The sequence below is a fragment of the Periophthalmus magnuspinnatus genome, chromosome 16 (assembly GCF_009829125.3).
Source record: "Periophthalmus magnuspinnatus isolate fPerMag1 chromosome 16, fPerMag1.2.pri, whole genome shotgun sequence".
In the NCBI taxonomy this organism is placed as follows: domain Eukaryota; kingdom Metazoa; phylum Chordata; class Actinopteri; order Gobiiformes; family Gobiidae; genus Periophthalmus; species Periophthalmus magnuspinnatus.
In genome coordinates, this window is record NC_047141.1 from 28,381,427 (window position 1) to 28,396,645 (window position 15,219).

A 15,219-nucleotide genomic window follows, 5' to 3' on the forward strand; every position below is an offset into this window, starting at 1 on the left:
ACATTTAATCCCTATTTGTCACTGTAGCCCCTGTTATTAATGATTTTCTGGCCTTGAGGAGAATATAAAAACATTTCTAACTCGTTTTACCTGGTTTTATAGTGAACCGCACTTGGGAGGACATTGAAGACGGGTCATGTCGAGACTTCATTGAAGAGTACATCACTGCGTATCCCAGCAGGCCTATGGTGCTTCTAAAAGTGGGACAGATCATCAAAACTGAATGGGAAGGCACCTGGTGGAAGAGCAGGGTCGAGGAGGTGGAGGGAAGCTTGGTCAAAATCTTATTCTTGGTGGGTCATAGTAAATACAATAAATTCCTGTTACACTTTATAATGACTACACCTTCATTTCAATGTGTTTATTTATATAGCACATTTAAAACAACTTCAGCTGCCCAAAGGAGTCAACAAAAAACAAATATAGATTGATAACACGATACATAGGACAAGAACAATAAAACACCAAGACATCCTGTTTAGCTAGTATTAAATGCCAGGGAGAAGGATGGGGTTTTAAAGACTGAGAGGATTCCATAGTCATCTTAATTAGTGTTAATGATGCATGAAGAAAGCCTTAATTCATTGTGAACAAATAGGTTATTAAGAATGATTCAGGTTTAATAACTACTTAATTAAAGGTTTAGAAGTTAGGATATTAACTACTTACTAAGCCTAAATCATTCTTAATAAACTGATGGTATATTTTTTATTTTAATGTGCAGTTTTAGTTCCCCCAACTAAGACACATGAAGTTGCCAGAGATTACATTACTTAGTCCATGTATTTGTTTATGTTGTTTGTAAACTTGTGCATAAATCAACTTTGGTATCTATTCTGCTAAATGTGAAAATTACCTGGACTCAGTAGCTCAAAAATACAATCTAAAAATATTGCCGTATAATTAAGTGCAAATAGAATTATAATACAAGTCATCAATTTGGTACTGGCACTACCTGGCAAAAAAATCAACAAAAGAAACAAAGGTAACGGAAGGGGAGGGAGGGAACGAGAAAAGGGAGTAAAAAAAGAGGAAGAAAAAAAACAATAAGGCAGGGATGTCAAACACATTTTCACCGAGGGCCACATCAGCAGAATGGCTGCTCTCAAAGGGCCAGAGCTAAAATAAATCTAACTACTTTTTTAACTTGTTAATTCACTGTTCTGTATTTATTACTTATTCAAGTTACAAATAATGCATATGAATTTGCCTAGATGTAAAAATATGGCCGTGTAACTGTACATCTCTTGGTAAAATGACATTTTAAGACTGTCATACCTTTTAATTTACCCTGTCGAGGGCCACATAAAATGATGTGGAGGGCCGCATTTGGCCCGTGGGCCTTGAGTTTGAAATGTGTGCAATAAGGAAATGAAAGGACAAAAATTAGAATCTCACTTGATAATTTTTTTTTCTCATCCTTTCCCTGTTATTTTTCTGTTTTAGTGCTTACACACGCGTGCACCCCCCCCCCCACACACACACACACACCCCACACACACACTTACACTCCCATGCCAGAAGAACAGGAACCGTTCTTGTCTCGTCACCCCCTTTAGACCTTGTGTGTCCACTCCCTCTTCCCAAAAAATGCCAAAAGTCTCAGTTCATATTTTGTGATAATGTTTAACCTGTTTTTCTGTAACAATGTGTCCAAATCATTTCCTTCTTGCATCAGTTAAATCAAAATGTTAATACTACGTGAATTATAAAATATCGCATATATTTTATACTTTGATTGTTTGACAGGACGATAAAAGGAGTGAGTGGATCTACAGAGGCTCGACGCGTCTGGAGCCGATGTTTAATCTGAGAATGACCACAGCCAACACACAGGAGAAGAAGCTGGCCGGGCTGCAGAGGTCACGCCCCAATATGGGTAACACAGATCATTAGTATGTTTAATATAAAATTCTGATGTAGGTTTTTTTCATTCAGTGTTGTTCAGTTTGATAATTGACATTTATGGGAAGGTTTTTAAGGGTTTAAATGTGTTTTTTAACACATCTTAAAGGTGTAAGATGCCTATATATATATATATATATATATATATATATATATATATATATCTTTAGAAAAGGTTTGAAGTCTTTAAATGTAATGGGTAAAGTGTTTCCTCCAATTAGCTTACTCCCTTTTTCTAAGTGGACAATCAGAAACCAAAACACAAATGAAGCATTGACAATATTGAGAAATTATAACTGTGATAAAGTTTATAGCACTGCTGTATCAGAAGCAGCTGTTTGATTAGACAAAATTTTGCATGGTTTTGGAAATAGTTTCTTAAATGTCTTAAATGTTTTCAGACACACTCATGCATTTTTTATTTATCTTTTTTAATTCTTAATACATTTATTAAGTTAGTTATTTCAGGAACAGGGCATATTAATTATCATTTCTGTAAATATGCCAGAATTATACAGCACGGCTATTTTCCATCTGCAGTCGTCTGTATTTTATTGTTGAAGTTCTTTACAGTTGAAACCAGAAGTTTACAGTTGAAACTTTACATACACTTTATAAAAAGACACACTTTTTTCTCACTGTCTGATATGAAATCAGACTAAATGTTTCCTGTTTTGGGTCAATTAGGATTACTAAACTACTTCTATTTGTTAAATGCCAGAAAAATGAGAGAAGGATTTTTTTTTGGACAAATTTTCATTACTTTCTTCAAAGACAGAAGTTCACAAACATTTTGTAAGTATATGGTAACTTTACCTTTAAACTGTACAACTTGTGTCAAACTTTTGGTTGTCCTGGCACAAGACTCTCACAGTAGTTGGCAGGAATTTTGGAGAACTTTGAAGAAAGTAATGAAAATTCTGGAATTTAGCAGACAGAAATGATTTTGGTAATACTAAAACAGGAAAAGTTTAGTCTGATTTCATGTCAGACAGTGAGGGAAAAAAAAGCACATGTGTCTTTTTATGTAGTGTATGCAAACGTCTGCTTTCCACTGTATCTGTAATTGTAGATTTAAAAAATGTTATGACTTTTTATTTTGTCTGTGACCCGCAGGTGCTCTGAGGACTAAGGGCCCCGTGGTTCAGTACACCAGTGAGGGAGCAGTAGGAACGTCTCCAGCCAAAGCCCCACAGCCCACCTTAAACCCACCCTCACAAACCCAGATGCCCTCCCTTCCTGCTCTTATCACGCCTCCACAACTAATACAGCAAACCTCCCCACAGCAGCCGCCTCAGCCTGTACAGCCTCCACGCGTTGAGTAAGTTTAGCAAAAATATGTCTGTTTACGTTCAAATAGTAGGGCTTTTGAACATTTGTATTAAAAGAGAGAAATAATAAAGTCTACCCCATGATTTTATGTCAGAAGATTTCAGTTTGTGGCATTGTTTATTAGCATTAGCATTAGCGTTAGGATAGAGAGACACACACATCTCTTTCTCTCTAAAGTGTTCTCTGGTGAAATATTCATTTTGTTTGTGTAGTTTTTAACATGTTGTCATTGACATCCACCCGCAGCTCCCTGTCCACTGCCTGATCTTTAAATATTTATTCACTTTAGCGTGACTCAGTGTCACTACTTCCCGTCTAATTGTGTCTCAGAGGTTTTTGCCAACAGTGAGGAGAGCCCATTCATTGACTAATTAACTATTTTTGAGTATCCTAAGCTACTTCTGAACCAGTTGAAAACACAAAACAATAATCATTTCCAAATATAAAGAGCGAGACACAGGGGCAAGGAAATGTGGGTTGTGTGTAATCGAAAAAAGGCTCAAAAAAGTCTCAAAAACTTTGAAAAACACTGCTGTAGAGGATGATCAACGTTGTTATCAATTTTTTATCAGCAATAACCACCTATGTTGTTTTTTTAAAGCTCAAAGCATCAGATGGCAAAGAAAAGCACGTCTCCGTTTGTCCCTGGGGTCGGAGGTACTCATGCTTCTAAAGTTATGCAGTCTCTATCCAACAGTCCCAGCAACGTCTCGGGGTAAGTCCTTTAACTATGAGGATAAGTTAAACAGAGCTAGTAACTATTGGAAGTGTGACCATTATTAAATTGAAAAATGAGTTATAGAAAAATAATTTTGGAAAATAAATGGGGTGAAACGTCTACAGTAAAACATGTCAGACAAAACCTGCAAAATCAGATGAAAAAATATTAACCTGAAGAGAATATAACATGTCTCTGCAGCTGTGGTTCATTTTACAGTCCAGACATTTTTTTTATATATGATAGTTGAACGTCACCCACCTGATTTTTGCCGTCTTAAAACAAACTCGCTCATTTTAAACAGTTTGCAGTGGTCCAATTTTATTCCTCACTTACTTTATGCAGTACAAGCATCTTAATTATTCACTTCGATGAGCTTATAAGCGTTTTTCACAGCTCTGAGAGACGAGTGCGGAGTTTGCCATTACGGTAACGCACACTTCCTGATTATCTGAAAATAAAAACATTCATAATTAGATGCAGAGCTCACGCAGCAGACTTATAGACTATATCGATACTGAGGCAAGGCAAAGTTTACTGGGAAAAAATAAATGGAGCACAGGCCCTTTTAATGATTCACTTTATTAAACTTTTCTTCTTTTTGCTTTATCTGCAGGGCTAGAATACTGAGTCCTCCAACTACGTACCAGCGCGCACAGCCCATCTTACCCTCCTCTCCTCCCATGCCCCTCCCGGTCACCACCATCCCGCAGCAGCCCTCGTACCGTGCCCCTTCAGATCGCATCTTCTATTTTGCACACGGCTGTCAACCATCCTGCCTCAATAGGGTCAGACCCACAAAACTGGACTTTTACAGAGGAAAGAACCCCCTCCTCGTACCTCTGCTGTACGACTTCAGACGTATGACCGCACGCCGTAAAGTTAATCGAAAGGTACGTCTCATCATGATATCTAAAGTCTAAGAAATAAGCTTAAGCGAAACAATAAGTGCTACATGAGTTTTGAAACCAACAATATTGCATTACAGCACTATTGGGATAAATTAATCAACCACTAAGGAAACAAACATGAAAAAAACTAAAATTCAGACCTCCCAAAATAACCATACATCTGACCTGAGACCACTGTTCCCTCTAAGCTGCGCGCGTGCGCAATTGCGCAGTGCTGACAAGGTCCACGCGCACAGAAAATCTGAATTGAAAATAAAAAATACACACAACAATTCATTCTGCGCTATTTTTCAGTGAGTGTGACCGGTGACGAGCTGCTCCAGTCAATTATGTGATTCACATACATATTTGCGCAGTTTATCAACGTCATTGACATGAGTCCTCATGCGCCGCTGTCAGTGTTTTAGCTGATGTGGAGTGAAGACTTGCAAACTATGCTAAGTCCTGTTTAAATTGACCCATTATAATAATGGCAAAACGAACGGGCAGTGGCACATCCCCTCACCAAGCCAAAGTAAAAAAGACATGCGATTATTTTAAAATGGAATGGTTGTCGGAGTCTGTCCAAATAGAAGAAAAAAATGTGAAACTGGGGGAGATTTTTTCTTTTTCGCACGAGAAAGGTCTGCTCTGCAAAACATACAGCAAAGCCAAAATAGCAAGCGAGTTTTCGGAAGGGAAGGTGGGGACAAAATGGAAGCTTTACTACCTCAAGCGTCACATTCAGCACAAAGTCATTTAAAAGCGATGGGAATTGTAAGAAGATGTAATATGGGAATGGGGATCGGTTCATTGTTGGGGGAGAGCACCAAAGACCGAGAGCAGAGGATTGAGCTGTCACTCGTAAATAAATCCAACCCCGAGCAAGTTAAAATTCTCATTGACAATATTCTGCTAGCCATCAACATGAATGCCTCTATGCTGTTGGTTCAACAAATTCACAATCACATGGAAGTATGTGAGTATACCAGAAAGCTGGCGAAGCAAAAATTATGCCTTTGAGTTTTTGAATTCCATCAATCAAATAGTGCAGAATGAAACGATGTGTAAAGTTAAAAATGCACCATGGCACACCCTGATCGTAGATGAGAGCACGGACATAACAGTGCACAAAATGTTAGTCCTGTATATTAAATCAGAGAGGAAAACGGCGTCAACCATAAAACCATGTTTGCCGGCATCATCCAGCTGACAGCATGCACCGCTCAGTATATTGTGCAAGCAATAAATCAGTTTTACACCAAGCATGGAATAGATATGCAGAGAATGGTGATGCTGACGTCTGATGGTGCCTCAGTAATGCTAGGAAAGCAGAACGGAGTTGCAGCGTTATTAAAGCAGCAAATACCACACTTAACTGAGCAACACTGTGTCGCCCATAGAAAGGACTTGAGCATCGATGATGCGTGGAAAGACGTACCTTTTGATGCGTGGAGTGGAAACTTTTCTTAGAACGGTTTACTCCACTTTCTCTAGATCCACTGTAAAGAGGGGAAAATTGGAAGAGCTAGCAAAAATTCTAGATGAGGATACACTGTCATTCAGGCCTCTGAACGAAGTGCGGTGGCTGTCGCGGGACCAAGCTGTGAAAGCTGTTCTTAGGAACTACACTGTACTGGAAGAATACTGCAAGAGAGAATCCAGTGATAACAGAGATCCTGTGGCAAATTACTGTTACAAAAAGATGACCAATTCAAAGTTCAAGTTTACTCTCACTGCTCTGGGAGATGTTTTGGGCGATCTGGCACACCTATGTCTTTCTTTTCAAAAACACAACCTGACTGTGCTGGAAGGGCACTGCTTTGCAAGAGCAAAAATTGAGAAGCTGCATTCCCAATACTTGATAGAGGAAAAGGATGTCAAGTGGAGTGACCGTGTCAAAGAGGTGATGAGGGCCTCATCAGCTGATGGCAGAGATACCGGTGAGATTATTCGTTTTATTAGTAAGCTCTGATCATTTGGATGCTCGTTTTCCAGAGGATGAATTAAAGGAGTGGTCTGCATTGGACATTGAGGCATTGAGCTCAGACATCAGTTTTGAGTATGGAGCAGTAGACATTGCCACACTGGCAAAGAAATATGAGGCCATTCTCCACCAGCCACATTCTGTGGAGGTCATTACCAGTGAATATACTGAATTCAAGTACATAATGAGGCAAAAACTGAATCAAGGATCAATCAGAACATTTTCAGACATGGTGGCTGCAACACTAAAATGTGAGGAGCTAAAACACATCTCACAGCTTGTGGATATTTCTGCTAGATTTCAAGCATCCCGTGCAGATTGTGAAAGAGGATTTAGTTTAATGAATCAGATCAAAATAGCATCCAGAAATCGTCTTGAAGTGGATCATTTGGACACGCTGATGCGCATAAAGTCAAAGCTGCAAGCAGACGAGGCCATCAACCTTGACAACATGTACAACCATTGGAGACGTGAGAAGGACAGACGGGAAACTTAAGGTGAATTTTTTTCTTGGTTCTTTTGAGCATATTCTAGTGTCATTTATTATGACTTTTCAACTATATGGTTAATAATTAAATGCTATTACCATGAGTAGTAGATATGCTAATAAAACAAGTTCAGTTTGGAGCGAGTGCTAGTAAATTATATGTTAGAGTTAATGGAACATGTCATTGTGCAAAATGTGAAAATTTTAATGTGAACAAAATTGTATCACTAAAAGGTGTACGTCTCAATTCTTTCAGAGCAGGAGCCCCACCCTGACTCCAGAAGGAGGACCTTCATACCCATTTTGAAAGAAGCAGACAGGGGTTTTCAACTGGGACAATCTGTGCAACAATTGGAGACATGAAAATAACGCACAGAAAAAATAAATTTAAGTCCTCAATTAGAATGTGCTCATCAAATGTCATTTATTTACAATTTTACTTTATGGATATTGGTCATTGAATACTGTCACTAGTGGTAATTGTAAAAATCAAATGATCGTGTCATATACTGAAAAAAGAGTTCCCGGACTGTCTCCCAGACACAGTAGGACAATCTCACTCAGTGCACAGCAAAAGCTTCACACAATGGGTTATACTCATAATACAAGTCAGAGCTTTATCATAAAAATGTTAAGTGTGTTTTCAACATTGGAGTTTACAGTTGTCCTGGTTTGGTTGGAAGCTCATGTTTTGCCATAGTTAAAATTAAATACTTATACTTCCAATAGCATTAACATACTACACAGGTCATTTTCATTGTATAAGTGGCTAAAGCAGTTAATTACAAGTCTTATAACACAAATGTGAATGCGGTAATTTGATTCTTTTTATAAACCATTTAACTTGGATGAATGCGATGCAGCATGACCACAGTGCGCATGTCTGATGTTGCTCACAGTGGTCCATGGGACCGCTCAGGGAGTTTGTGTTTGCGCCCAGGCCCGTGAAAAATTCGAAGGAACATTGCCTGAGACCCCCAATACATAATGAAACTTTCATCTAAAATAATTAAAATTGCGTAATTGTATTTACTTGGGTAGTTTATTGTCTTGTTTCACATAATATCACAAACAAATGCTTAAATTTAAAATAATAATCATATATTGCCGTGATTTTAAAATTAGATATTCACGTCATCTTCTATAGAAAATTGTGTGAAAAAATATGTAGCAACTATTTCTCAACTGGCTAAACAATTGGAGATAAAAACATTTTAATAAATAAACTGAAGCTGAAATTATTCTGGTTGTTTATTTTCTGGCCGTAACCCACGTCAAAATAAGAGTAAAACAACAGCAGTGTCACATACGAAAAGCAGTTACATTAACAACAAAAGGTGTCAACTCTGAACTAAACACAAAATATCAGATTATTACAATATTAATTACTAACTTCAATAAATCGGTTAACTCTTATGGCTTTCAAAAGAACGATTTTTGTTGTTTTTCTGTATTTCTCAATTACGTTGCCAAACTTGAAGCACAATATAGTTTTGTGAAATGTAAAATATTCTAAATGTGTAATTTTGATTTAGTAGCTTGCGGTATCAAAACAAAATTTATAACGTAACCGTCTCTTTTTTTAACTTTTTTATTTATTTTTATTTTTTTAGACACAACATCACAAACAACTTACAAGGACACAAAGACACACACACACACGAGAGATGGGCGGATATATGGGTTGGTCGACGTATTGGGGGTGACAGATCTTGTAAAATCATAATCTTTGTTACTATGATTATCCTTTTTTTAAATTGTAATTGTTATGGTTATTATTTTTATGTGACCGTCACCCTCCTCTTTCCCCAGATGTCGTTCCATGTGATTTACAAAGCTCCATGTGGGCTGTGTCTGAGGACCATGGCGGAGATCCAGAAATACCTTTTCCTGACGTCGTGCGACTTTATCTTTTTGGAGATGTTTTGCTTGGACCCGTATGTTCTGGTGGACAGGCCGTTCCACCCTCAGAAACCCTTGTATTATTACATCGCTGACATCACCCGAGGCAAAGAGGACGTGCCCCTGTCCTGTGTCAACGCGATGGACTCCATGCCCCCTCCCAAAGTCGCTTACAGTGAGTGAGACACCAGTTACACCAGTAATTCAATCTACTTCCTAAAAATGTATAGTAGGCAAGGCAAGGCAAGTTTATTTGTATAGCACAATTCGTACACAAGGTAATTCAAAGTGCTTTACAGAATAAGAAAGACATTAAAATCACACAAATCAAACATAAATAATCACAAATAATCATCATAAAATCAACATTAAAAGAGAAGAGTGCAGAATAAAAACCTGTCAGTCATATGCACAGCTAAACAGAACTGTTTTGAGTCTGGATTTAAACATTGTCAAAGTAGAGGCCTGTCTCACATCTTCAGGAAGACTGTTCCAAGTTTTAGCTGCATAAAATTTAAACGCTGATTCCCCATGTTTAGTCCTGACTCTGGGCACCAGCAGGAGGCCGATCCCTGAAGTCCTCAAATTGCGAGATGGTTCATATGGCACTAACATGTCGGAGATATACTTTGGACTTAGGCCATGGAGAGACTTATACACAAGCAGAGCTGCTTTAAAGTCTATTCTTTGAGCTACAGGAAGCCAGTGCAGAGACCTGAGCACAGGACTTATGTGCTCATACTTCCTGGTTCTAGTCAGGACCCGAGCAGCAGCATTCTGGATGTACTGCAGCTGTGTTAAGGCTCGTTTGGAGAGGCCAGTGAGCAGGCCGTTACAGTAGTCTAACCTACTGGAGACAAATGCATGGATAAGTCTCTCTAAGTCTGGCTTTGACAGTATACCTTTGATTTTTGCAATGTTTTTTAGGTGGTAAAAAGCTGCAGATGTTATTGATTTGATGTGGCTGTTAAAGTTCAAGTCTGAGTCCATTATTACCCCTAGATTTCTAGCCTGATTTGAAGGTTTTAGAGAGAGAGACTGGAGGTGACTGCTGACACTTTCTCTATGTTTCTGTGGGCCAAAGATGATAACTTCAGTCTTGTCTGAGTTTAGCTGGAGAAAGTTGTTTTGCATCCACACACTGATCTGTTGGATGCAGTGGCAGAGTGAATCCACTGGTCCATATTCACCTGCTGCTAGTGAGACATAGATCTGAGTGTCATCTGCATAGTTGTGGTAAGACACATTATTGCTGCGTATTAACTGGCCTAATGGCAGCATGTAGAGATTGAACAGCAGGGGTCCCAGGATTGAACCCTGGGGCACCCCACAGGTCAGGGACATTTTATCTGATATACATTTTCCAATTTCAACAAAGTACTCCCTGTTTTCTAAATAGGACTTGAACCAGTTTAGTGCCGTACCAGAGATGCCCACCCAGTCCTCCAGTCTCTGTAAGAGGATCCCATGATCAACAGTGTCAAAAGCAGCACTCAGATCTAACAGGATCAAGACTGAGACTTTGCCTGCATCAGTGTTCAGGCGGATGTCATTTGTCACCTTGATAAGAGCAGTCTCAGTGCTGTGGTGGGGTCTAAAACCTGATTGGAAAACATCAAAGGAGTTGTTCATTTCAAGGAAGTTAATAAGCTGTTGGTAAACAACTTTTTCAAGGACTTTGCCTAAAAATGGCAGATTTGAGATTGGTCGATAATTGTTCAATATTGTGGCATCAAGACTGCTCTTCTTTAGGAGAGGCTTGATAACCGCAGTTTTCAAAGCACTTGGGAATGTTCCAGATTGAAGTGACATATTAACTATGTGAGTGAGTGGTGACAGCAAACTGTTGAGCACAGACTTTAAAAATTTAGTGGGTAGCACATCGAGGCAGCATGTAGATGAACTCAGACTGGTGACAATCTCTTGGACAGTTTTATCAGTTACAGGTGTAAAGTGAGTCAGCTCTAAGTGTCTAGGTGGGTGCTGGGTTGTTATTTGTGTTGTGGAATTTATGGCATTTTTAATACCCTGAACCTTGTCATTAAAGAATACTGCAAACTCATTGCACTTAGATGTGGAAATTAGTTCTAACGGCAGTGGAGCTGGGGGGTTTGTTAATCTGTTTACCGTTGCAAACAGGATACGAGAGTTGTTACTACAACTTCCAATAATGTCAGAAAAATACCTTTGCCTTGTTCTACATAAACTGTGGTTGTACATGTGCATCTTTTCTCTGTAAATTTCATAATGAACCTGGAGCTTTGACTTGCGCCATTCCCGCTCGGCCCTCCGGCACTCCCTTTTCTGTGCCCTGACCGAGTCATCATTCCTCCATGGCGCTTTCTGCTTATCTTTAACCATTTTAACCTTCATCGGGGCAATGGTGTCCAGAACATTCAAAACACTCGAAGTTACAGAGTTCAACAAATCATCAACATCAGAACGTAACAATTTTTCATGTGCGATATATAGATGAAGAAAATATAGACAAACGATAATATGGATACTAATATTTCATAACCCTAAAGCAGGAGTATCCCCAAAAAACTATGCTACATGTAGAACACGGTTAAAAAATACAAACTGCAATAAATAAACATCAGAATGAGACACTTCAGTAGTTTTATTTTGTGTCTATAATGAGTTGTAGAGGTTATTTATTCAACCCCAAAATAAGTCACACCGGCTCCTGAAGATGTGAGACAGACCTTTACTTTGACGATGTTTAAATCCAGGCTCCAAACAGTTCTGTTTAGCTGAAAAGTTTTTATTTTGCACTCTTTTCTTTTAATATTAATTTTATGATGACTGTTTATATTTTGTGACTTTAATGTCTTTCTTATTCTGTAAAGCACCTTGAATTACTTACTTTAATTGCAGTGAATAATTAGGATGAACATTGGACCACTGCAAACTGTTTAAAATTAACTAGTTTTTTTCAGGTTTTCACATTCTTTTGTGCACGAATTATGCTACACAAATAAACTTGCCTTGCCTAAAGGTTCCCCACTAGTTCAAAGAAAATCTCCCCATGATAAATATTGACCTCCAAAATTAAATTATTGTTCCATCTATCATGTATTGAACAATAACTTGATGTAGCAATTATCATGACAGTCCTAATAGTAAAAGTATATTATAGTCTTGTTTGAATGAGGAGTCTTTTTCCATTTTAATCCAAGTACATATTTATATTTGCATGTACCAATAAAAAAATCTTTCCTTTCTTTTTCTAGGTAAAGAGAGAATCCCTGAAGATGGCGTCTTTATAAACACCAGTTCAGATTTCCTGGTTGGATGTGACTGCACTGATGGATGTCAAGACAAGTTAGTACCTCATCCTGACTACTCTTTGCAGTACCACCCTTTTTCATTCTAATTATTTCATTATGTTTTTGCTTTTCCTGTAGATCCAAATGTTCCTGTCACCAGCTCACTCTGCAGGCGACAGCGTGTACTCCGGGAGGACAGATCAATCCAAACGCCGGATATTTGCACAAAAGACTCGAGGAATGTCTGCCCACCGGGTGAGATAGGGGGCGACAGTGGCTCAGTTGGTAGAATGTTTGTCCGCTGATGTCTTTGTACAAAATCATGCAACTTGATGGATGCCTAGACGATTGGTTGGTTAACTGAAATTCAGTTCCTAGTTTGTGAACACAGTTCACAAACTAGGAACTTATTTTGGTGATAAAGTGCAACATAAAACATAAAACACACTGAATAAATAAAAATACAAATAAGGGCATGCACGAAGTTAAAAAAAAGATAGGCTTAAAAATCAAATTAAATACTTAAATTATACTTAGTTACATGTATCTTAAATGAAAGCTTATGTTTGTCTTATTTTTGGCAGGACTATCCACTCCAATTTAAAAGGTTTTCGCAATAATTGTACAGTTAGTGTTAAAAAAAACCTCATCTCTATGTAGTTTCAAAACTGTCCACCCATTTTCTTTCGCTTATCCAGTGTGAGCAGGGATTCCCAGACTTCCCCCACCCCAGACACTACCTCCAGCTTCTGCACTGGGACCCCAGGGCAGTCCCAGGCCAGTCCCCAGATACACCGTCCCTCCAGTGTTAGTTTCAGAACCACAATCGCAAAAGTCTGTACTACAAATTGCTTTATTAACAAGTTTCAGGAATTATCCATTTTACTTGTGGGTACATAATTGTTATTTTCCCCTTCTATAAACTTACAAAGCTTTTTTTAATGATCGCCGTTCTGTTATTATGACATTATCACCACGTTCCATTATGTTGACGCATAAAAACACGTCCATTAAATTGTTGTCTGTGTTTTCCCTCAGGATTTATGAGTGTAATAAGATGTGCAAGTGTTCCCATGAAATGTGCACAAACAGACTGGTGCAGCACGGCCTTCAGGTCCGACTGCAACTGTTCAAAACAACGAACAAAGGCTGGGGCATCCGCTGCTTAGACGATGTGGCAAAGGGCTCATTCGTTTGTATTTATGCCGGTAAGAAGAAAAAACATTTTACACAACTATTTTTCTATCGTCGTTGATTGATGATAATTTAATATTTGATTTGTTTTAATAAGAAAAAAATCAAATCAAGTATAAACATTTTCATGAATATTAACGAGACTGAAGCTGAAGAAACGATTAAATCTTGATTTGATTAAAATGTAATAATTTCACAGTCAAACTTTTGGATGATTTGCAAACTGGTCTTAGATTTCGTCCCTTTGGTTTGCCAGATACTACAACTATCTGCTTTCTGAATGGATAATCGAATTGACACAAAATATAAACATAAACATTATCAAGTAAAAAGGTTTTGTAAATGTGAATAAATCAACTTTACAAAACAAATATTTATCTGTAAAATCTATTTAATTTGAACATACCGGTAATTTCTTTTGTAGACACACAGGTAATATCTGTGGAAAATGTAAGAAACAACATACTGTGTAATATAAAATTTAAATAGCTTTGTTAATGTAAATGTTAATATAAAGTTATTAACAGCTGTGTAAAAAACATTTTATCCAAGTGAACATTTCCTTTGTCTCTTTTCTGTTCAAAGGAAAAATATTGACGGATGATTTTGCGGACAAAGAGGGTCTGGAGATGGGGGATGAGTACTTTGCTAATCTGGATCACATCGAGAGTGTGGAAAACTTCAAAGAGGGATATGAAAGTGAGGCGCACTGCTCCGACAGCGACGGGAGCGGCGTGGACGTGTCCCGAATGAAAGTCAAATCCTCTACTGGGGCGTCCAACACACGACAGAAAGGTACAACAGACAACGTATGGACTTAACACAAAAATAAAGCTAGACCAGGACTAGTACACTAGACCAGGACTAGTACACTAGATCTGGACTAGTACACTAGATCTGGACTAGTACACTAGATCTGGACTCGACCAGGACTCGACCAGGACTCGACCAGGACTCGACCAGGACTCGACCAGGACTCGACCAGGACTCGACCAGGACTAGTACACTAGATCTGGACTAGTACACTAGACCTGGACTCCACCAGGACTCCACCAGGACTAAATGAGAACTAGTCCACCAGATCTGGACTAGACCAGGACTAAACCAGGATTAAACCAAGATTAGAACAGGACTAAAGGTCTACATCAGGACTAGTCTAGAGTTAGTCAAATAACGCCTAATTCAAACACAAACCACATCAATATTTTAACTAAAACTAAAATGTGACTTAACGCAAGCCAACGCCGGGACTACACCGGGACTACACCGGGACTACACCGGGACTACACCGGGACTACACCGGGACTACACCGGGACTACACCGGGACTACACCGGGACTACACCGGGACTAGTTCACTAGATCTGGACTAGATCTGGACTACACCAGGACTACACCAGGACTACACTAGGACAAGTACATTAGATTTGGTCTAGACCGGGGCTAGTACATTAGATCTGGACTAGCCTGGGGTTAGACCAGTGATAGACCAGAACCAGTACACTAGAACTGGGTTAGACCAGGACTAAACCA

The 15,219-nt window shown here is 38.7% G+C and overlaps 1 protein-coding gene across 6 annotated transcripts in view; it reads left to right on the forward strand.

Annotated features, from left to right (window-relative positions):
• The window catches only part of LOC117383974 (histone-lysine N-methyltransferase SETDB1-B-like), a 33,097-nt gene that overhangs the window by 10,763 nt on the left and 7,115 nt on the right, over positions 1-15,219 (forward strand). For all 6 annotated transcript variants that reach the window (XM_055228202.1, XM_055228203.1, XM_055228200.1 and 3 more), the window contains exons 9-18: positions 103-293; positions 1,750-1,879; positions 3,022-3,226; positions 3,839-3,952; positions 4,572-4,848; positions 9,132-9,396; positions 12,458-12,548; positions 12,632-12,748; positions 13,532-13,701; positions 14,273-14,482. In XM_055228202.1, coding sequence (XP_055084177.1) covers positions 103-293; positions 1,750-1,879; positions 3,022-3,226; positions 3,839-3,952; positions 4,572-4,848; positions 9,132-9,396; positions 12,458-12,548; positions 12,632-12,748; positions 13,532-13,701; positions 14,273-14,482 — 1,770 coding nt within the window. The remainder of the gene's footprint in view (positions 1-102; positions 294-1,749; positions 1,880-3,021; positions 3,227-3,838; positions 3,953-4,571; positions 4,849-9,131; positions 9,397-12,457; positions 12,549-12,631; positions 12,749-13,531; positions 13,702-14,272; positions 14,483-15,219) is intronic.